This window comes from Anas acuta, chromosome 5 (genome assembly GCF_963932015.1).
Source record: "Anas acuta chromosome 5, bAnaAcu1.1, whole genome shotgun sequence".
Lineage (NCBI taxonomy): Eukaryota > Metazoa > Chordata > Aves > Anseriformes > Anatidae > Anas > Anas acuta.
Window position 1 is genome coordinate 52,532,760 of NC_088983.1, and position 24,189 is coordinate 52,556,948.

At 44.9% G+C, this 24,189-nt stretch overlaps 1 protein-coding gene across 11 annotated transcripts in view; it reads left to right on the top strand.

Annotated features, from left to right (window-relative positions):
• TSPAN18 (tetraspanin 18) overlaps nucleotides 1-24,189 on the top strand; it is a 118,009-nt gene that overhangs the window by 75,990 nt on the left and 17,830 nt on the right. For 9 of the 11 annotated variants that reach the window (XM_068684727.1, XM_068684729.1, XM_068684725.1 and 6 more), the window contains 2 exons: nucleotides 18,688-18,777; nucleotides 23,611-23,702. In XM_068684727.1, the coding sequence (XP_068540828.1) occupies nucleotides 23,640-23,702 (63 nt within the window). In that variant the 5' untranslated portion in view covers nucleotides 18,688-18,777; nucleotides 23,611-23,639. Of the gene's footprint in view, nucleotides 1-7,776; nucleotides 7,840-8,975; nucleotides 9,001-18,687; nucleotides 18,778-23,610; nucleotides 23,703-24,189 lie in introns of those variants that run through there. The other 2 variants (XM_068684730.1, XM_068684728.1) reach the window with 2 other exon arrangements.

A 24,189-nucleotide genomic window follows, 5' to 3' on the forward strand; every position in this document is an offset into this window, starting at 1 on the left:
CCTGCTCCTCGCTCCTCAGCTGAGCACTTGGAAAGCTCATCCATCATTAGCAGGACGTCCTGGTGTATAGTACACAGGGAACTGCCTATGAGCTTTACTAACTGAGGTCAGTCAAGCACCATTTTTAGTCTCAGTTACTTTAAATTTAGGCGAGTTCATAGTGGAACAGAACTGGTTTTGCTATGTAAGTCTGTAGAGCACTGTGCTCTACGGTATCTAACAGCACTTGGTAACTGTGTCAATGAGCATTAGTAAAGTAATAGAAATTAACCTTTACATTGAGGTAGTTGATCTCTAACAAGGCACCAGGGCCCCATTGTTATAAGCACTGTAAATTTGCATGACAGAAATACTTTCAGATCTAAGAACACGCACATTTGGCCGGACATGTGAAAACAACCAAGTGTGGTGCAGCAGGGGCAGGGGAAATGAACACCTGAGTGAGGCCACAGAGAAGTCGGTGGCCTTTCCAGTGACTTTAATAGCCACTAGGTTGGGTCTCACATACCTTCTGTGCTGGGCTTCTAAAACACATTGCCATATTCTCTGAGAGATCACAAAGAATCACACAGAATTTCTAGGTTGGAAGAGACCTCAAGATCATCGAGTCCAACCTCTAAGCTAACACTAACAGTCCCCACTAAACCATATCCCTAAGCTCTACATCTAAACGTCTTTTAAAGACTTCCAGGGATGGTGACTCCACCACCTCCCTGGGCAGCCCGTTCCAGTGCCTAACAACCCTTTCAGTAAAGAAATTCTTCCTAACATCCAACCTAAAACTCCCCTGGCGTAACTTTAGCCCATTCCCCCTCGTCCTGTCACCAGGCACATGGGAGAACAGGCCAACCCCCACCTCGCTACAGCCTCCTTTAATGTACTTATACAGAGCAATAAGGTCACCCCTGAGCCTCCTCTTCTCTAGGCTGAACAAGCCCAGCTCCTTCAGCCGCTCCTCATAGGACTTGCTCTCCAGGCCCCTCACCAGCTTTGTCGCCCTTCTTTGGACCCGCTCAAGCACCTCGATGTCCTTCTTGTAGCGAGGGGCCCAAAACTGAACACAGTACTCGAGGTGCGGCCTCACCAGAGCCGAGTACAGGGGGACGATCACCTCCCTAGCCCTGCTGGTCACAGTGTTTCTGATACAAGCCAGGATGCCGTTGGCCTTCTTGGCCACCTGAGCACACTGCTGCCTCATATTCAGCCGACTGTCCACCATCACTCCCAGGTCCTTCTCTGCCTGGCAGCTCTCCAACCATTCCTCTCCCAGCCTGTAGTTCTGCTTGGGGTTATTGCGCCCCAGGTGCAGGACCCGGCACTTGGCCTTGTTGAACTTCATACAGTTGACCTCAGCCCATCGGTGCAGCCTATCCAGATCCTCCTGCAGAGCCTTCCTATGGATGGAACTCATCTATGGGAATTTCATGGGAAGACTGGCTCATTCTTAGTGCTGAAGGACAAGAGCACCTTACTTTGACGGAGCTAATATTAAAACCAAATCTACTGGAAGACTGAAAATCCGGAGGGTTTCCAAGACCGTGGAAGCTCAGGAAACTTGGAGCAATTTTTCCTAGGTCTTTAGAAAACATTCTTTATAAAGGTTTTTGAATCTCTGCAAAATGAATGCAGAGCGATCGGTGACGCAAGCAGGATGTTCTGATGTTGGAGTTCATGCTTTGTGTTTCTGTTTAAACGTGCATGAAGAAAGGCAGAGGGTGAAGGATACAGTTCACTGCGACTCTTGGTGAGGCAGCTGTTGAAAGGCCAGGCTAGAATCTGCTTTGTCTTGGCTTTTCTGAGGGGAAGGGAAGAAAACATAATATATTCATAGGCTCTGTGTGTGTGTGTGTGCATAAATATACATACACATATATAAGAATGAAAATATGCACACAAAGCCACTGATTGTCAGCAAATAACACTATTCACAGAAGCTTAGTGTCTGCTGTAAGCAGAAATAAAAAGTCCTTCCCTCTTCTACTGAAGGCAAAGTTAGATATAAAATTGCTGTAGACTAGTACAAGTTGTTTTTTTTTTTTTTTTTTTTTAAATAGGTGTATTATTCCTGTCATCTTCCTGTCTTCTTAAGTGAAATTGTTAGGTGTTTTGCCAGCTCTTTTGTGTTGGTAAAACAAAGTACACGCTAACTAAGGGTAGCAATAAAATCCTAAGTCTTAATCAGAGTTTAGTATTAACATCCCTCTAACAGGTTGGATCAAGCAATTTATACCATATAAATTTTCCTTTTTAAAAGCAAAAGCACAACCCCTTTCTCTTGAATGTTTGGTGGGGTTTTTTGGTTTGGTTTGTTTGTTTCTTTTTGTAGAGGTGATGGTGTGGTTTTGTGATGGTTTGTTTGCTTTTCTTTTTTGGTTGGTTTGTTTTTGTTTTATGTAGACAGCAGGCAAAAGGGCTGTATCGTTTCTGGAATGAATGAGGGGGGTGAGAGGAGTGAATGTGCACTCTGGTTTCTGCTGAAATGAAGACAGAAGATTGGATTAACATCCTGTGATTCTGTGGGTTTTGCAAACCATATTATCATGAGGGGTTTTTAAAGGCAATGACCAGAGTGAAGATGAAATTCTTACATTCGTAGCCAGATCTGTGTGAGTGGCAAGGCTGGGCTCTCCTTCACTGGGAGAGTAAGGAACAATCTCTACTTAACTACCTCTTTACTGGAAAAAAAAATCATAGCTCACAACATACAGGAGGATAAATTGTCGTGGAACTGGAGCCAACTCTTAAAAAGCTGGTTTTAAACTTAAGAGTTTAAAAGTGGTGGTAAATATTCCACACAACTGTGCATCCTCTTCTCCTAGCAAGCTTACAGTACTAAGTGGCCTGATGGTAATTGAATTGAACTTACGCAGTATTGAACACTGAATTAAAATAAAGAAGTGCCTGATTTCAAGTTTTATTCCAAAGAAATTGGATTTTTTTTTCCTAGTGTGTTTACAACAGGTAGATCTGAAGGATGTCAAAACTTGAAGACTTGTCTCATTTTTATTTAGCAAATCCACAGGTGCGGTACACACTAAAGAATTTTTCAGCATGTGGAGCTTCAAATCCTTTGGGGAACTAAAAATAGGAAACAGGCAAAAAGGCAGCACCAAAACAGGCATGATTATTTTTGTAAGGTTAAACAATTAACCTCTCTTTCTTGATTCAACACTATCCAAAATTCAAAAGTGAAACTAAGGGATGGGAAATGGTACACAATTAGTGGACTTTTAACTGCTGATGTAGGATATCAAAGATGTACGAGCCTTCATTCTTTATGGCTTTATTGAAAATGCTCTTTTATCCTTCTGAGTAACGTGGAAAGAATGGGATGTTGCAGCTGGGCTTGGGCATGGCCTCAAAGCATTTTGCTGGTCTTTCATGACATTGCAGAAGCTTCTTTTGCCCATTACTGATTTCTGGTTGTTGTTCTTTTGGGACAATTTGCCTGGAAACCAGATCTCAGTTGCCCTCAAAGTGTTTATGTGATGATGATGAGTTAATGTAGTGGAGACATCATTTACATACATCTGGAGTTGGGTAAACTAAACTAAATTCTTTAAATAAATAAGACACGGTGTATCAGTCTATCAGAACCAAACCCACCTTCAACTCAGTAATTAGAGGAAAATGATTAGGAATTAAATGCTAAATTTAGATTTATCTGTACTTTACAGGAGTGCTTGTTAAAAGAAGAGCCAGCACGAGAAGAGCCAGAGCCTCTTGGCTCTGAGGATCACCAGGAAAAACGCCTCTCTCTATATTTTGGCCATGTAGCAAGCAATTCCAGCAATGAGTTGCTGGAAGTGACACGTCTGATTTATTGCCTGCTGCAGCTTTGAGAGTGTTTGCGAGCTGAAGTATCTGTTATGGTTAGGATGATTATAACTGTGTTCAATTTTATTTTGGAGAGAGAAAGAAAATAAATACTTTTTTTTTTTTTTTTTTTTTGTGGATTTTGGATGCAAATGACTTCTGTGGTTGCTTTTGGTCCTTAAGCAATGCCAGCCTGGACTGTTTGGTGCCACTTGTGCTTTCCCTGCAGTCAGGGCTGTGGCTGGGCAGCTGGACGAGAGCCTGAGCACGGTGCCCAGCTCTCACTGCATCACAGCATCGCAGCAGGGCTTTGCTGTGAGTGCACGGGTGGGTCTGGCAGTGCAAAGACTTGTATTGTCATCCTGGTGTGAATTGCTGAGCCAGTAGTTGGGATCCTTGCTAAGTCTTCTGCTGTCTCTGGTATATCAGTAAGTCTGCAGATGGTTTTGGTTCTGCCTGTTAAAAACACAGACATGTCAGTGCATCAGAGAGTATCTCCCAGCATCTGGCTGGAGTGCTCCGTGGAGGATGCTAAGATCTAGCCAGTCAGCTGTTTTGTATACTATTCCCTCCAGTGCTATCTTTCATCCATAAGTTCCCAACACATTTCCTAACCTGTACAAAACAGAATTGCAAGTAGCCTTTTGAATAGGAACGTAAGCACAAAATCAATGCCTCTAGCTGGAAAGCATTGCTTTGCAGACCCCAGAATCTAGAGCCTTTAATCCCTGTAAAACATTGCATCATCTTTAAGTTAGGCTCATGCAGAAGAGGCGTGTTTCTGTTTCATCTCTTCCATGAGCCAGACGCCAGGTTTTGAAGTTTTGGGGACATTCTCTCTGGTTGTGGTCCAAAAATACCAACCCTTCTATAGTTCTAAGTAAAGAAACAAAACCCAAAAATGTAGGTCTCTGTAAGAACAAGATGCCTTCTCCAAGAACCACCATGGTTTGGCCTGGTGGAGTGTTTGGCTCAATGGCCCAGCAAGGGAAATGTTAATTCAGTTCCTTGCTGAGAGCTGGGCTGACCAGGAACGTCAGTCTTAATCCTCTGTATCCCAGGTTAATGCCCCGTTGGCAGCACCTGGCTAGTTAAGACTTTCTTGCTAGAGAGAGAGAGTGAGAATATAGCAACAACAACTCTCTTTCCCCAAACTGAAATAAATTCTTAGCTGACAGATTCAAGTTTTATCTGGAAGATGCAAAAAGCTGCCCGGCAGCCTGTGATGTTCCATCGTGCAAAATGATGGGAAATGGGTGAGGAGTCCCTCTGAACTTGCTGCCACTAGAAATGCTGCCCAGGTAGCTGCATTTGCAGAGTTTTCTTCTGTTTTGTGTCAGAAACCAGTCAGCTGTTCATGTATCAGTAGTTCAGTGCACTCACATGCATCTCATACTGGAAGACAGTCTCTTCTTAGCTAGGACAGAAAACCCATAAAGGTGAGGTGGGCAGTAGAAGCACAAAAAGACAAAGAGATGTCAGGAAGTTGTGAAACACACCCTGGAGCACGTTTTCAGCTTCTGGTTAAGCTATTGTACCACAATCTGTGGTTGTGACCTTTTTCTATCACTTCTGATTTTGTGTTCAGGGAAAAGAAAAATAGTGAAAGCAAATTCCTACAGATAAGATCTATCTCCTTATATCACCTGTCTTGCCCATATAGGTCTGTGTTTTGCACAGCCCTGAAGAAAATTAAATGGATATCCAGCATAAGCAGGGAACATCCTAGCTAAGTTGACTCATAATGAAGAAAAGATGAACTGCCCTCTTATAAACTGACTGTTCACTGCACTTGGCTGATTCCCTCCTGCTCTCCTTTAATATCCTTGTCAGTCTGTTGGCCAGGAGCTGAAGCCACACCAGCCATGCAGTTAAAAGACGGAGTAGCCAGAAGTTTCAATTAACTCCCATTTCCGTGAACACTTACTGGCCACTCGTTCCAATTCCTATAAAAATGCCTGGGCAACTCGTTGCTTAGCATTTCACCTCGTTTTGTAGCCGCCACTTTACAGCACTCTGATTTTAAAATGTAATTTTACAAGTGTTACTTTTACTGACTATGTTTTCTGCTTCACTTTTAAATGCCAAAAGTATGAGCAGGGTGGAGAGGGGGCCAGTTTTGCAGCAGGTAATGCTGAGGTCTGCTCATTTTGGGTTCTGCTGCTGCTAAATACATTTCCACTGCTTCATCTGATTGTAAAAAAAATACTGTATGATGAGTATTCAAAATGTATTTTAAAAAGCAACCCTTTGTTTGCTCTGTTTAGTAAGAACATGGCTAAAAATGTTTGCTGGCCAAGTATCTTCCTGGACAGAATGTTTTTCCTCTTCTGAGAAAAGTTGTGTGGAAAGGTGCCTCTGGGAAGCCACACCTGACCAAGGGAAAGTTTTTTTTCCCCTAGGCACTTCTGTCCATCATGAAGCTGTGGGATTGCAGGATTCAGCAGCACGGTGGGTGCTTCAGCACAAGACACAGATAGATGGATCTTCAGAAGCATCTGGTGGAGCATGGACTAGAGAGAGGAAGGGAAGCAGCATGGGGACAGTGACACCATAAAGCAGTGCTTGGGTGCCCAGTGCAGGGCACGTCCTGGCAGCTGTGTGATGCTCTCCTTTGGTAAAAGGGACTGAGAAGGGAATGGCAAAGGGGCTGGTGTGTTAGAAGCATCAATGGCTCTGTCACTGTTGCAGGCAGCCAGGTCCATGCCTTCTGTGCTTCTATTCCTTGCTTTCCAGAACAGTAGCTCCCCAAGTTCCCCCCTTTAAAATTATGATGAAAAAATGGGGAGCAGGATGATTTAATGAAAATCTTAGTTGGAATGGAGCTGCATTAAGAAGCCAGCAGGCCTGATAAAAAAAGCCTCAACATGCTGAAAAATAAATCCCACTGAGTACTCGGCATCCTGCCTGAGTCACCAATTCCCCAAGGCAGAAAACAAAGCAAGGAAAAAAAAAAGTTTGTTTTTACACAGCAAAGCTAAAACACGTCCATTTCTGATTTAAGATGAGTCCTGGGGGACATCTCTTCTGTAATGCAGCATGGGGTCAGTGTAGGTGAGCTGACAAATGCACAAATTGATTTTTTTTTCCTCATCCTTTAGACAAAGCACCTACTAATTTCAGTGGGACTCATGCCCGCGTGCATTTTGTGACTGGAGCTATCCCAAAGCATTCAAGGACCAGGGATTGTTAGCGCTAGGGCACAGGGAGGGCTTAGATGCATGAGTCAGATTTTCCACAGCTCCTCCTCTGGCTCCAGTGGCAAACATCAGCAGGACTTTGTCCTGCTTCTTCCTCCTGTCCGGGCTCTTGCACGGGCTCTCTGCGTCACTCCTGCTCTGGTGCTTCTTGCCCCTTCACGAAGTCCCTGCAAAGGCTTCAGCACCGTAAGGTTTCTACAAATAATGTCTGCAACTCGTGAGGAGAGAAACAGCAAAGTATTTGCCTGGTTCCCTGAGGCTTTTATAAATACTTGCCCAACTAAAGGCAGCTTATAAATCCGCTCTGCTTCAGAATTGCACAAGTTGGATGGAAATTCTCTGCTTGTGATGGGATGAGAGGGCGGAGAGCGAGACTTTGTGCTACCAAGTGACCCCTGGCTGGCAGCAGTCCGCTAATGCTTTTAAATGAACTGCTGCAGAGCTGAGGGCTCAAGGCAGAAGCACAATGGAAGGTGCATTATTATCGCTGCTCTGATTATGGCAGATAATTCTGCTGTTCTCATTTACAGATTTAATGGTTTGTTAATAATGTCTGATTTGGGAATATGGTATAGTCTATCAAGTAGGGGTGGCATAATAGCATTAATAAGGGTAATTGAGGTTGTTGCTATAATCTTGTTTGCTCTTTGGTTTGTTAATTGAAAGTGACTTATCTTAATATGTGATAGAAAAATTGTTGCTCCTCTGTGCAGCCTGGGCACCTTGAAGGGAAAGGGATGTGTCAGTCCGCACTGGTTTTGTGTTGTTGTGGGATATGTACAGCAGTAAGCATCCAGAAGTGAATCAGCATCACATGTGTCAGGTATTGTGTGTCTGTGTTTACATTCTGTATAAATAACTGTGTGCTGTTACTCGTGACCATGTGTGTCTCTTTTTGCAAGGCTCGCTGTGTAAGTCTGCCCGCAACGCATGCAGTTGATTAGACGGCCTTTACAGGAGGAGCTGGAAATGAGACATCCAGGTTTTGAATGTTTAACCCCGGAGAAAAAACTTGGCATTTTGTCTCCCATCAGCGTTTGCCCGTAACTGCTATTAACATTAATTATGGAGATACTTACGTGAACACCCTGTTATCCCTAATTAGAGTTAATGGAAGATACGTGTGGATGTTAACAGGACAAGAGACAACCAAGCTTCCATTTCTAAGGTTAAATATTCAGTAGAATATTCCTCTTAGACACGTCCAACATCCTATAATCATGCAGTCAGACTTATGCAAAAGCAGAACAATTTCACCTTTTTCTTTTTTTTTTTCCCCCAATTATGGCCACCTTCCACTCTTTGGTTAAATTAAAGAGCAAACAACGATGTGGCAGTTACCTTTACTAATGTAATTATGCTACATTTTCTCTATTCATAGAGTACCACCGAATCAGACTTTGTAGCAGACCATTTGCTGTCCCTTTCACTGTCCTGGTAAGGAATGAATGCTGGCAGAGGCAGGGGAGCTGGAAAGATTTGGCTTTGTTCTGAACCAGCACCTTGTGAGAAAGAGCTCTTGAGTAGGTCACATTATAGTTTGTTTGTTTGTTTGTTTTTTCACCCCAGATGATCTGTAATACAATTATGGGGTTGTTTGTTCATCCCTGCCATCCCTTACTGCCACACAAGCTTGGTGCTGGGCCCCTTGGGTGCTGCGTGGTGCCCACCTTGCTATTAGGCAGCTCGCAGCTCCCCAGTCCTCCTTGGCTGGAGCTGGGGGCTGCGTCACCCAGCTTTGCAGCTGCTGCTTTCCGTGCAGCAATTCCAAGTACAAGAACTTGGCTCGGGTCTCAGATTCTCCCATTTCCAGAAACTGCACGAGAGCCCATTGCTGTCTGAGGTGCGTAATCGCCAGCAGCGTGGGGCAGCAGGCTGGCGAGGGGACTGCTGGGGACGTGACTGAAGCACTTGACCTTTGGGGCTCGGTACGAAGTCAGTCTCTGCTCACATTTTCCCCAGAGGATGAGCCCGGGGACAGTTGGTAGGTTTTGATTTAGCCATTTGTTTGTGTGTTCTGTTGATGTTTTTATGTGTTTGTTCAATCCTCTCATTACAAGTGCATGTTCTGTTTTTTTTTGGCGGTGTTCAAAGAATCCGTTAAGCTTTGTAATTAGTGGTACTTCTTTGATTTAATATATAAAGTAATGCTTTCACAGGTCAGATCCACATGGACCTTCTGTCCTTTTTCTTTTTCCTCTTTTTTTTTTTTTTTGTTCACGGACGTATATTTTGACCGGCTGTGTAAAGCTTAAAGTGCCTGTATTTAAACTGGTGTGAGCAAAAGGCTTTTGATGGTATTTTGTTCTGGGATTTTGGAGTAAGCTGTATTGGTTTGAAAGCTCATGCTGGACATTGTTTAAAGTGGACAGATGCTAAGAAACCTTGCTCTGTACTAAGCAGGGTTGCTAATTTAGCTGCACTTGTGTAGTTGAAGTGGCAAAATCCCCTTCTGTGGTATGGCTTATCCTAGTTTATGGGAGAGAACAATTTTTTTCTGGTGTATCTGCATTTAGATCTTTTAACAAAAAGGATACATCCTCTTTAAAAAGGCAAGTGCCCCCAAATTTTAGCATTTCAGTTAAAATGCCTGCTAAGCCTTCAGATGCAGTAGGAAAGAAATTGATCCTGTAAAGGGAACGCAGTCGTGACATACCATTTTATTTTAGCTAGAAAAACATGGCCTCGCTTGGAGCAGAAGCTGGCTCTCTGTTCAGGCCATGGTCTGGTTGCATGGCTGGGGAGGTGAAATACAGTCAACCCAAAGATATCACCATACCCATGGAGGTTAAGGGCCCTTCGCCCCAGGCAGATGCCTTTGTTTTTATAAGCCACTACAGCTAGGATGTAAGTGGGGGTCTCTTAGCAAGGCTAAGGTAATAACCTCAGGTGGTAACTTCAAACTGGCTTCATGAGCTAAATCCTGTATTTTGTGTCTTTAAAATAAAGAAGGGATGTGTGAATGAGATGACATTAAAAAAAAATCCTGTCTCCAGAGGGATTTATTTATTTATTTTTTAATCTCTAGACTGAGCAATAGTCCAGTTGAAGGGACTGATTTTGGATTCATTGGGCCAGTAGTAAAGATTAAGCAGTGGGTAAGTCATTATCCTGGGTGTTTGGTATAGGCTTAGCAGCATTACATTGATTTACAGCGTGAATCCCCCCGTTGTGTACTGATAGATTCTGTAGTTATCTGGTCACCTCTGACTTGCCTTTTTTTACCAGAAGGATATGCTGGCTATTACCCCAAGATGCTTTGGAGACACCTAACTGCTTTGTAATCCTCCAAGAATAGCAGGAAAAGCAGCAGATAAGTATTAGCTGAGAAACCTGAGCAGTTTTGCCCTAGGATAATTGAAAGATAAGGTATTATACAAGGACATGCCATCTCAACAAAAAATGAATTTCAGAAGCTGGTGTTTCCGTACAGAATAGGTGAAGTGCTTAACTGAGGGCTTGCTTGGCATTCCCTTTTACACTTTCATTCATTCTTTTTGACTCAGATTTTTTTTTTTTTATGCTTCTGAGCAAAATCAGGTTTGCCAAATGACAACTTGTATGCATGAATCTGATGACAAAAGAAGTATCATATGTGATATATGATGCAGATAACAGTATCAAGACAGTGCATTGCAGAAGGGAGGGGAAGTGCGGAAAGAAAGGATATCATGTAGCCTCTCAATCAACATTTGAGCTGATGGGGAGTGGTTTTGGTTGGGTCTGAGTGAAGCAAGCCCATGCTTGTTTCACCAGCTTCAAAACTGAGGCCACCCTTAACCTCTGGGTGTTCTTACACTTTGGGGGCCAAGTCTTTATAAAAACAGGAATTGCTGGACCAGATCTGACTCCATTCTTGCTTCTTAGGGGTGCGAAGGGCAAGGCGCTGTGCTGCCCAACCACAAAGTAGTGTTTGTGCTGTTTGAAGGCCATGTGAGCTGCTTCAAACTGGTGTTTCAGATCATGCCTTCGTCATTCACTGGTACATTTGTAATTAATCCACCATTCTGATTTGGATTAGAAGAAGTTTTGTCTTCAGTTACTAAATCGTGAAAGGTAAAATATCAACAAAGGCTGAGTAAAAGCAAATTCATCAGCATCCAGAGTATTTCCATGGTTAAATTTGCCGTTTCATTTTCGAAAGAGTCCTTATGACACCCTGTCAGCGCACACCGGTTCTTACGTAGAGGGATGATTGATGGTGCTTCAGGTTTTGCCCCAGGCTATTCCCAGCCTGCTTGCAAGCGATTCTGGTAGTGAAGTTTCCACTGCTGTGTGTTATTTAGATTAAATGGAGCTAAAAACACGCTGGCCCTGAACCACTTCACAACAAGAGATACAATCCTTTCTCCCCCTCAAAGCTTGCAAACCTTAAAACAAAGCCTGCCTGGGGAGACTCCTTGGCACTGTATTAAATATCCTTGCTGAGCAATGCTTTCTTATAATTATGGCCTTCCTAATAGGCACCGTGGGTAGTATCAACACAAAGCTATCTGTATTTCATGGTTTGACCTGCTTTAACCCCAGCCGGTCTCCTGGAGATGTAGCAAATCTCTCTTCCACACAAAGGTCTTGTCTTTCAGGCAAAGCAGAAGCGGTTACTTACAGGATGAGCTTTTTAAGAGCAGATGTGATACTTTTTGGGGGCAAAGTTCACCCCACGGGGAAGGCTGTCTGAAAGCCCCTTCATCCACTTCATCAGCACGTGGGCTGCGGTCCTTATCTGCCAGAAGGACCTGCTCCCCGCGGCTCTCCACTGAAGTTCCCCACAGATGCTTAGGAGTAAGGATACTTGGGGGAAGTATATAATTGTGCCTGGTGTTCTCTTCACTACGGGGAAAATCAGAGGCTCTCCAACACATGTAGCCCTTACTGCCTCGAGTTCCTGCCGTGTGGCAGGATGCCTTCTACCCAAAGTGGGACATGAGATGCCCAGGTCAGCCGTGTGGCAAGGACAGGGCTCCCAGCTCTCATCCCGCCTGCCCGGCTGACGGGAGCTGCAGCGCACATTTCTCCATGTCGAGGCGTCAGCGAAGAGGTTTAATTAGCCCTCTATTATTCCTTAATCCCTGGAAGTGCTGAAGTGTGCTGGCCTGGCCCCAATGGCAGCGGGAGCCGCCGAAGCGGAGGTGACGGTGTTGCCATGGCACTCGGAGGTGTCCGAGCCACACGGCTCCCAGCAGCATCTTCTAATTGCGGCTGTGCAGCAACAAAACAGATACGCGCAGGTTTCCATAAAGGCTATAATCAAAGGAGCATCCTTTGCTTTTTAATACGTGCTGAATGGGTTCATTTGTAAGCTTATTACGACTTCAGAGAGAGGAGCTATTAGGGCGATCATTAGCTGCCTGGGCGAATAGCAAGGAAAACCGTGACACGTTCCAGAATAACCCTTCTTTTAATGGCTGCACTTTGGGATGCATTAACAATAACCAGCCATGCTCTCTTTCATGTTTCCCTCGCCACAAGTAAGGACAAAGGAGAAGGGGACAGTGAACTGCGCGCTTTCAGAATAAGTTCAGATGGGGAGAAAAATGAGGTGTTAAGAGAGCAGCGAATTCACTAGCATGACATTGTGTGTCTTGATGCAGTATCTGTTATCCATTGGGAAAGCAAAAGCAGCTGGGAGCCAGCCTGCAAGTCTTGGCTCGTACCTCACTTCGTCCTGCCGCTCCTGTCATCTACGTATGAGTTGTGCCGAGGGTCTTTTGTCTGCCTGGAACCTGATCGCTGCTGGAGCCGTTAGATTATACATCTTCTGAAGGCAGGGGGAGAGCATTTAGAAACACGTATGCCAAGATTATGGGATTTATTAACTCTCATTTATTTTCCCGTAGAACATCTGAAGCTCTGTTGTGGGCTGTGGTCGCGGTGCTCTCCCTGCTCCTTCGCCTTCTTATTCGTTCTTGATCAGAAATACCAATAGCAAAAGACATCAGATGTTTGGGTGTTCGTACCGTAATTGGGGTAGGTGTGGTTGAGATCCCTCGCGTTGACCTGTAACACCACATTAGCTACAATTTTGTGTCCTGGAGTGAATTACAGGTACTGATTGCAGTGAAACTAAGTTCAGATTTACGCACGCAATATGTGCTACATGCATCAGTTTGGCTATTAACAGGGGAACTTAGATTCCAGGTTTGCTCTTCTTCCTTGGGCTGTTTCTCACCACCTCTGTTACATTCAAGTTTTACTTAAAATATAGCCCCTATAGCTTGTGAGATTTATATATTTCCTAAAGGAATAGATCACTTTGAATTGTGCAGGATAAAGAATCTCCTACTGTATGTAGCATCCGTGGCACTTTGGGATGTGTTATTCTTGTTTACAGATTTAAAAGAGGACCAGGATTACATAAATGATGCCACTGCTCAGATTTCCAGTAATTTTGTTTTATTTAGAATTACTGAAATCCTTCATTTAATATCATCTGTTTTTACAGGATGTTTTTCCTAACCTTTGCTTTTCTAAACTGACTAAACTGAATGTTTCAGTTTTGCATCTGTGTAGGCAGCTACCTGGAACAAAGAGAGATTATTTTTATTTTTTTGTGAGATAATTAATGCACTCATAGTTCTGTTTGGGATTTTTTAAAAGCAATTACGATTATTAGTCCCCAGTGAAATGGTGTTAAAGGGCCGGTTTTGTTCCCCAACTCCTCCTTAGGAAAAGGACAACAACAACAAAAAGTTGTTAACCTACTGATCTGGAGCTCTGTTCTGCGTTAAAACAGATGATAAAAGCACGGGTTTTCAAATTGCCTTGCCCACGGGCCGTTGCCTGTGCCTCTGCACAACTGCTTTGACGCTGTTTTTCCTTGCCAAGAAGAGATCATTATCATCTTTTTGATAGGCCAAGGCCCAGTGGCTCATAGTAATCCATTTTGATTGCCTCCTGACCTTAAAATCATTCGTTTTTCTCCACTGCATTGTTTCCCTCAAGCCTGCAAAGTATCAGGGAACTTCTTAAAATACTGGAAATTGTGGTCTGAGAGGACAAGGTTGCCACAGCAACTGCCCAGCATTTTGGAGATGTGTTCCTGCATCTTTCCCAGCAATCTCAAATGCCACAAACTGCTGAGGCATTTGCTGCAAACAAAGCAAGGCTATAGAAAAAGAGTGGAAAAGAGCACCAAGGAGTCAGTTGTAAAGGTGAGATGTGTCAGGCTAAAGGAAAAAGTGTCAGGCTTTTACACTTCATGTTAAATGCCCTAACCATCTGGAGTGCCATGCGAGTGTATGGAGTGTTTCAACACTTGACAGTATCTGACGTGACAGCAGGTAATGTCACTCGGCTTGTGATGCAACTGCACGATCCACTCTGGGGGTGACATTTATTCCATCTGAGGGGAAATATTTTCAGACATAGGAGGCCAAAGTTAGCTGCCTCCCTTTTCGTATGCTAAGTAAGCTTCTTTCTGAGATAGAAGATGCCTTTCAGAGGGTGGAACTTGTCAGCCAGAAAGAATCAACCTTTTCATGGGTCTCAGTATGGACTGGGGAGCAGAGTGCTGTCCTGTGGGTGAGTCAGGAGATCTAGCGCATCCATTCCCCTTTTTTCCTTGTTTTTTCTTATTTCTTAAAATGAATTAATATTATTGTTATTATCAGTGCCTATAATCTTTGGGATGTCTGCTTAGAAAGATAAGCTGTACCATGTGGTTCCCTTGTACTGTGGTTAGGATGAGGGAAGGTATACCTATGAAGCTGTGTGAGGACTTTTTTTAATTTATTTTTTTTTTTAAGGAACAGAACTTAAAAGAGTTGCAGGCTATCAGACACGTTGGTTCTGAATGCAGGATCTTCTTGTTTAGGGTGGCTGGTGTCTGTGTGTGAAAAGCCAGACATTATTTATTGAACTCAGCTTGGGAAGGAGCCAAAGAGAGCAGTTCATGTTTGGAATAGTGCTGTAAGCACAGCTCTACTAAATGAAGTGGAGTGGCTTGTGGCCTCATGCTATACTGGTACTTAAAGCATGTGCACTAGCACTTCGCCAAACGTTACAGCATTTGGGAGAATACGTTCCACTCTGGCACTTCTGAGTTTCCATTCTGAATTTTTGCATATGTGTGGGAGAGTTTGTGACCATATGATTTCATGTATTCTGTGCGCACATTGTGCGAAGTTGCAAATACAAAACGTAGCTTCTGAGTGTTGTATTATTGTTCTTGTTGCAGAGCTGGTGGTATTTATGTGAAGCTTAAAGAGGCTCAGTCCAGCCTTCTTTTTCCTCTTGTGCGTGGCTGATATGCTCCTAGGCACATTTGCTTTGTGGCAGAAATGTGTCTTCATTAAAAATAGACAGATGAGAGTCAGCAGCGGACATGGTCCAGTTGTCCAGAGTGCTTTGCTTGGCCAGAAAACTTAGGGTAGTCGTAACAGCAGCTCAGATTCATGTGAACACCATCCCCAGCCTCGTGCAATTGCAGCATTATAAAAGCCGATCTGGTTATTGGTTTAAGGAATAAGATGTAGAAGGGCTTTGCAGCTAAACTGTACTGAGGAATTAAATGCTCCCAGGCAGTGCACCTTGTTCACTCCAGTGCTGCATGGTAAGACAGTCATCGTTGGTAAATAGGCCCATATTACAGTAGCATTAGCATTTTAATGCAACTAAAGAGGAGGTAGATTGACTGTAATTTAGTATCTAGTTGCATGGCCTTGTGCAGGTCCCCTCGTCGCAGCTCCGCAGGGGCCGATTGTAGCTGCACAGTGCACTTTGGGATCTAATTGGATTTACATGCGGTAATGGAGTCGTGTCACAGCAATGACTCTGCTATGTAAGCACTATGAAATTCCAGGGCAATTAGTTATTTATTTAGAAGCTGTAGTTACAGGATAACACGTGGGGCTGACAGCTTGTGCCAAGCTCCAGTTCAGGAGTAGTAAATGTTTTACCTTCTTCTGAAGCTGTTGCACAGGAATGATGTTAAACAGAGCCTGCTTCTGCGGAGACGTTTCTCCTTACCCTGCAGCAGTAAAGCTGTGACCTGTTGCAGAGATCCCACAGGATGAGACTTCTGTCTTCAGCTTCTCCTCTGGCTGAATATCTGGGCTGGCACGTGTTTCTGTTTCTCTAGATCCTGCAAGTATGGTGAGCAAAGGGGTCTGGTAATAGCTAGGGGCACTCCTGAAGCAGAATACCCGTAAGCCATTCTTTGGTTGTCTTCCTGCACTGGCTGACATACAGGAGACTGAATTTCTCTCCTAAACCAGATGGATGTTTCCCCCCTCTCACACCCCCACTCCTTTCTTCCTTGCCTTGCAACCCGCTGACTACATCAGCTGCCTCTTGCCTCCCCTCTCTTTGCTCTGGCTCTCCAGCTTGGTTCCGTGCAGCGGGAGACCAGCAGGAGCCAGGAGCTGAGCCGCTTTTCCTTCATCAAAGCCTGCTCCCCACAAAGGGCTGCTCTGAAGGCGAGGAGAAGCCAGCTCTTTCCAAGGAGGCTTGCCATGGCGGAGGGAGGCAGGACGACGTGTGCCAGGCGCAGCTGCCCGGCCCAGCTGAGGCAGCGAGGCCTGCACGAGCCAGCCCCAAGGAAGGCGGCTTGGCCTCGGCCCTAGCTCCAGCTTCCCCCACATTTCCCCAGCGACTGTAATTAAAGGCATCAGCTTGCTCAAGTCACAATTAGGCACGGTGGTTTTGCACTTTCTGCAGTTCTCCCTAATGACAAAATTGTAGCTATTAACCGAAGAGAGTCTGTTTGGCAGGGACTTCCTCCCCTTTAGGGCCATAGAGTAAGATGGAGAATTGCTATTGTTTGGCACCAGACGTGCTCTTTCATCCCTTCTGACACAGCACCTGCTGGTACCTACTGAAGCATTTAAGCTCTTCCTCTCTGTGGTGCTGTAATTTCTTTTAAAATATTGTGACTTAAGAGGAATAATAAAAAAAAAATTCCTCTCCCACGCAGACCTTTAAGGGCTTGTATGGATGTAATTATATGCACACGCAGTAGGAGCAGGAATCCTATCATTCTGGTTATTTTCCTAATGATAGGTTTATGTAGCACAGTGTCATTTCTGCTTTAAAGTTAGAGCCATCTTCTCATGGCAGCAGCTGTCCCAGGGCAGAGGCATCTCAGGGTAGGACAACTGAAGAAATTGTCTCTCGATTGCATGTGCAAAACACAGGACAAAGCATTCCCCACACACAAAAAATAAGAGGCAAGGGTGGGTAGTGGGCTCTGAGTGTCAAAAAGGGGCCCTCTTCTGCAGGGCAATGACAGTGGCTCTTGTCCCAGCTGCAACCTCTGCAAGCCCTTCTCCAGAGGTTTCTGCATCTGCTGCAGCCATCTCGGCTGGCCCCGTGGCACCCTCTGACACCTGCACCACCAGCCTGAATGCGGTGTGGATTTGGGGCTGCCTTCCCACACGGCATCATGAAGGGGATGCTCAGCTGGTACCCGAAGGACTTGGCAGTGGAAATGGGGCAGTTGGCTGAGGGTGTTTGCACCCTGCAGGTTTCCCAGGGAGAGCCATCCCTGCCCGTCATTCAGAGATGTAGGTCCACCGTGATGTGACAAAGGACATAAAATAAGAGGGATTAAAGCAAAACAAAAGCTCTATGAATATTCATTAAATGTTTTATGTTGTACTAGCTTCAGCCACCTTGAAACTCTTTGTTCGCTTCCTGCCAACAACAAACGATAGACTTTTGCTCACAGAAGTCTTAATGGGAGGCAATTTTCAAAGGCGCATTCACAAATGTTTGTGGAAAACAGATGTTAAATACACCCTACCCAGAAATCACGCTGAAATTCTGGCACGCTTCTTCCGTGAGGGAGCAGGGCGAGACCCAGGTGACCTATCTGATGGCTCACAGCTAAGCAGGGGCTTCAGATTATCTGCGAGCATTCAAAAACGATGTGAGGAGGATGAATTACTCTCTTGCAGAGCACAGCAACCCTACATGAACATCGGACCCTCTGTGTGCTGATCTGTGGTCTCACCTCATCTTAGGTGAAGGCTGCCATTAGCACTGTGCAGGCAGAAATTAAAAGGGTACATCTGAGGAAATTGTTGCTGTTCACTCAAGGGCAGCATCGGTCTGCACCCAGGGCCCTCTGCCGGCACCAGTTTATCTCTGAGGCTTCGGGCAGGTGGTGCTGCGGCTTCGTGGCTCCTCTCTCGCTGCTCCACAGGCAGTGGAAATGAGGCAGAGGGAGAGGAAATAGTTTGCTCGAGTTCACGTGAGAGATGGCAGGGAGGACGAGGGGAAGCGCCCAGCGTCTCAGGCCGTCACTCCTTACGGCTGTGCTGCACCTCCCAAAGACACATTCCATCTCCATTCCTCTGCCTTTTCCATTTTCCCAGTAAATGGGCTGTAAAGTCACAGCAGATTAAAGTTTGTCTAAACCTCCTATAAAATATTGAAGGTGCAGCTGCTATTAATCTAGCACTGTTGTGGTATGAGGTGCGTATGCAATGGGACTATAGATTTACATGTGGTCTGTGGGCATTTAAAACACCCCAAATGTTGTTAAAGCGATTCTGAGGAATCAGATCCCTCACTGGGTATTAAAACCTCTTCATTAGTGCTAATGTACGCTAAATTAAGGTGGAAATTAGACCAAGCATATTCATCAGGATGGTTTGTTTTAATAAATTGTGTATTTAACAAAGTTGTATTTTATTCACTTCTGCAGTAATTGCATGTTTTTCTCTTACAGGACAAGCTTGGCAACAAAGAGATATATGGGACACACAGACGATTAAAGACTAGAAAAGACACTCTGCTACAAGTCCCAAGATTTCCAAAGGTGAACCTTGTTTGTGGTTCTTTCTTTCTGCGTTTCAGATCTTTTCTGCATTTCTCTGTGTCTCTGCCAGGGCTGGTTAGATGTAGCTGTGGTGTGCAGGAGTGGGGTAAGAAGTGCACAGCTCATCTGCTGTCATGTCACCTGTGTGGTGTACTTCACCAAGTGATCCCTCTTCAGTCTCCCAATTAAGTCTGCCCCTATCTCTGTTCTCTCTAGAGGGGCAGACTGTGTGGAAGTCATACTCTGAGAGGGTTTTCTGGAAGGCACCATCTACTATATAAGTTCTGTTAGCAGACTCCACTGCTTTGGTTTAAAAAGAAGCTAGGTACTGCTTGCAGATACTGAACGTAGAACTGCTTGCCTCTGTGAAGGAAGGGAAGCAGCCTGAGCCAAGTCCCCATACCTTCAAGCCAAGGGGTGTGTGCTGTGTTGGTGGGGAGAACTTCAAATATATCTTCTGCTTTTACTTGGTTGTGCTACGTGTAAATATGAGAGTAAGTGTGGGTTAGCAGCGTTTGCTCTTCAAGCCACTGGCTCATATTTTGTAGGAGGTGCAGCAGGGCTGGTTCTCAGGTCTTCAAGTAAGCAGTGGGATCAGTTCAGTGGACAAGGTCATCGTGTATGATGAAGGCAAGGAGATACTTATGTGAGAAGAAGAAATATATGGACAATGTGATAGAAGACAAGAGATTGAAAAAGTGTTTTGTGTGAGGGTTGGACAAGGTGACCTCTAGAGGTCTCTTCCAGTCTTGGTTATGCTGTGATTTCTATCCAGTTGCAGAAACCGTGAGACTCTGATGAGCCATCAAGCAAGTGCACAATGTCTGAATTGTATGTGGAAAATGGTTCACACACTTGTCTTTGTAGAGGGTAGGAGTAGTAACAGTATGGAAGAGGCAAGAATTTATACTGGTGATGATAAGGTGCTTCTGAGAGTTATGGTAGACTGCCACATCGGAGGAATGCTCTTGTTCTTTTTGCCACAAGGTAACTTGGATGCTTTTTGAACAGCTGTTGTGAAAAATATTTTCTCAGTGAGGGTGGTGAAACCTTGGAAAAGGTGCCGTGGAGACTGGGATATCTCAGCCCTGGGAGATACTCAAAACTTAACAAAATGTGACCCTGAGCAGCCTGCTTTAACTTTGAAGTTGGAACGAGCCCTGGAACTGGCCCAGGTTGGAGGCAGTGGGTGTTGTACTCAATGACATCCAGAGGTCCTAGCCAACCTACATTTTTCTGTGATTTCATTGCCAAGGCAAAGGTGGAAGAGCACTTGAAGGGAAACTGCAAGTTTCAGTCCAGTGTGAAAGGGGTTTGGGGGCAGAGGGAAATTTCAGTGGTAGCAGGGAAAAACACGTAAGCGGTTTTCAGGAGAATGGTTGAGCAGCTGCCTTGAGATAAGAGAAGTTCAAGGTAGCTTCAAGGCGTGCAAAAATGAATGTCAGAAGGAAGGAAATAAATGGTGGTTGTAGGACAAAAAAATGCATTGCCTTGAAAAATTAGATTTTATTCCTAACTGATTAGAGCAGCTGGGGCGTGTTTCCTGGCTACACTGCTGGGGTTTTTAGCCTCCCCATCACTTTGCCGGATAAAATTCATATTAGGGGGAAAATGTTGAATAAGCTGCCTAAGAGAAAGTGGAACATTTATAGCTACATTTCAGACAAAAACAAATGCATCTCATATGTCTCACAGGTCTGAGATGGGACAAGCCAGGGAAAGCATCTGTCAGCCGCTGTCTTCTGCAGTTCTGACTGTTAATGTTTGCTTAGCATTAAATGTCTCCTGCAGAGGAGAACTTAATCTGTCACAAATTTGAGGCCTGGAGGAGGGGAGAGATGATATTTTTAAAGGGTAGATTAAGACGTATGCGTTCAGATTTTATCTCACTTGCATCAGTGTGCAGTAAGAGTAACAAAAAAATTTGCCTTTTGTTTGTATGGATTAAAAGTGGAAGGAAAAAGCAGCTCTGTAGGTCAGGATTGTCCTTCCATGTTAGTTATTTTTTCCTTGCAGCCTGTGATCGGAGATATTTTCAGCTAATTAGTAAGGCAGCAGTTGCCACAAATGGTTTAGTAATGACATTGTTTGTAAGGAACATTATTTGCATTTTGCTTGTATTGTTTGTAAATAGCATTCGTTATATGCCCTTCCAAGTCTGGAGCACTACTACTTGTACAAACTAGATGGGAACGCATTTCAGATACGCTGAAGTGGCTGAGCTCTGACTTGGAAGAGTTTTAAGTGCTGTGTAAGAGGTCATATCACGACCTCAGATTGATCTGCCCTGTTTTAATCGGCGCAGTCAAAGGATCCAGATGGTGAGCTTTCATGTGCTGTTTGGGGATCTGTGTGCTCAGACGAAATTGGAAGGGGTTCATCCTGCTGCTCCGTGTGGATCTCTCCGAGCTGTAAGTTCCAGTACCGACAAAGACACTCAGGGCTCCCAGTTCTCAGATCAGATCAGTGGGTTGGCATTTTTTTGAACGTTTGTGTGCAGCTCTTATGATGTGAATCTCTGAGAAGCTCTATTCCAGGCTTCCCAGCCCAGTCCTCGTGCTGTCACCGGTGACACACTTCATTTGCACATCCTGAGCTGGACGGCTTGCGGGATTTGTGAGCCCACTAGGAGTGTTCCCGGCTTGAAGCACAGCACGGTGAGCTGGGTTGCACTTCTTTGTTTTGCTGTGTGAAGCATGGTGATTTTAGAAATCACAAATCTGAACCCAGCAGCACCACTGCAACAATTTCTGGGCCAGGCAAACAGGGGAGCCCTCACTTGTCAAAGCTGAGGGTGTATTTGTTTCTGCTGCTCCCAGGTCACTGAGGCTGCATGACCCTGCCAGCCCTGGCAGTGATGTTTTCAGGACCTGACTGCTCAGTAGATTTAGAGTCTGTCTCCCTTCCCAGCTCACGCCTAGAAAACATTTTAACATACCGAGTAGCTGCATGTGAAGGAGTAATGCAAGGAATTGTAGCTTAGGTTTGTCTTTCAAAAGAAGAGGAGGCCTGTGCTCAGCTAGGGTGAATCAGAGCTGTTCAAGGAAGCCTGCTCATCTTGCAGAGGAAGCAGACCCCAACACGGAAGGTAAAATAAGACAGGAATGTGATTTATCTACACTGTAAAGCAGCAGGACATGGCTGGACTCAGGAGTTGCTGCTTCTTGGCCTGTTTTTCCTGTGGGTGCCAGTGCAGTGAGATGAGGGTGCCTGATGCAAAGCGGCACAGTACAGCTGAACTGGTTTCCTTTTTATCCTTTTTTTTTGCCTAGGACAACTATGACATAGGTCGTGTGGGTGGGTGCTCAAGGCAGCAGGACTCAGAAGCTTCTCTGAGAACTTTCAGGCAGTGGCTGACAGAGTGGGATTTCGCTATCCTTTGTTCCACTGGGGCATAACTTTTTGTGTGTGATGATGGGAACATCTTAGCCCCTATTCTGGGGCTCTTCAAGTACCGATACTCTCTTCATTTGTCCATCTTCTCGTACCCTCTCTACCATAGCTTCCAAGTTCATGGGTCAGTGAAACTTGGAGGTTCACCTTTCACATTAAAATGAAAAATTCCCTCCCCAGCTCCTTTCCCTTCTGTTCCTCTGGATCTCCTCTCTCTGTAAGATTGGCAGACATGGCTTTAAACACCCTCAGGAAGCTGTGGGCATCTCCTTCAGGCCCACGGAAGAGCTCTGCACCCCATTCCACCTCCTGTGCTCACAGCAGCAGCTGTGAGTCTCTCTGGGCAGAACAGTTGGGTACAGGAGCTCCTACATCACACCACTCATGCCTCTCCCCGTTTTGCCACTAGGAAAGAACTGTTTTGATTTTTAAAGTAAATCAAAGAAGTCTGGCAAACACAGACACACTACGGATCTGGCTGTTCACCTCAGCAGCCCCTGGCTGGGAGCGCTGCCTGCCCTGGGTTTTCTCAGCCTCTTGGCTAAAGCAGAGCGTGGCTGCAGAGGGAAGGACCGCACGGGGCTTGACAGCACTCCTTCATTTTGTGGATTAACAGAGCAATGAAGGAAGAGTTTTGTTTCTGAGCTGGTGAAAACCTTGGATAATTTCTGGTTTATTCTTTCGAGTGGATTGAGTATACTTTGCTAACATCATATAATTGGGTGTAGGTCTGTTTTGGGAAAGGCATTTGTTGTGGCCAAGGGGGAAGAGATAGGTTAAGAAGCATGCAGGCTTTGGCAGGGCTTCTCTAGAGAGCTTAGCAAAATTGTGCCTCTGTGTTTGCATATGTGAGCATCCATCTGTGCAAGGTGCAGTGACTGCATTAGCTTCTGTTTCAGTGAAAGTTTTACTATTTTATGTATTCGTTTGTCTGTCCCTGTAGGGTGCTTGGTGATATAATTGCATATTGGGAGACACAGTCAATTCATTTAACAGCAAGCTTTTGGGGGCAGAAACTTTCTTCTAATGTTGCCTCACCTAGTGAAAATGTGTTGCTGCTCTTCCATTACAAGTACTGTCCTAAGCAGTTTGTGGTCTAATGCAGGCATATCAAGATGCAAAAATGACTTTTTTTTTCCCCCTGTGATTAAAAGCTTCCCAGCCCAGCTCCTCTAACCATCTAAATGTTTCCCCTGAAACATTTTTCTGCTCTTTCTTCTGTTGCAACCTTCCTCTTCCCATCTGCATTCTCCTCTACACCTGGAAGAATGCAAAGGGAATTAGCAGTGAACTTTATCTTTTATTAACCTGTGCTATGGTACCGTGTTCAGCTAAGAAATAAGCCCTTCTGTACAATGAGCTCCACAGGGTCTGGGGGGAATACAAATGGAAATTATCCTGTGTCATTCAGTGTGCTAAGGGAACTCTGGTGTTTTGCAGGAAGAATTGGATCAAGCAGCCTGAAGACCATGGAGGGAGACTGTCTGAGCTGCATGAAGTACCTGATGTTTCTTTTCAATTTCTTTATATTCGTAAGTATTTGGAATCAACTTTCTGTCCTGCATCCTCGTGTTTCCAGCAGCTTGCTACTCCCCAGCAGAACACACTGTAATTTGGTAAAGTTGCCAGAAGATGCCCTCAGCTTTGCACTAGCAACCACCAAGGTTTTTTTTTTTTTTATGACAGCCAAAGATGCTCAGGCATTCAGCAAGGCAGCACAGCAGTCACTGTTGTCTGAGTTATGTCCGTCCTTGGCAAGGGAAACCAGTGGAAAAGCTGTAACTAGTGGTGTACGTGGTCTAACCTTGAACGGCAGAAGAGGTTTTGACTAGGAAACAGCCATTATCCTACCACATGTAGAGTTGTTTTTGGTGACCCGTGTTGCTGCTGCCTTTGGCAATAAGGGTGGGAGCACCCAGCCACCCTGCCCAGAGTGGGGGCAAGGCGTCCCCTGTGTCGGGGAAGGTTCTCATGTGCTGCTTCACTGGTCTGTCCCCTGCAGACGTGGCAGCAACCTGA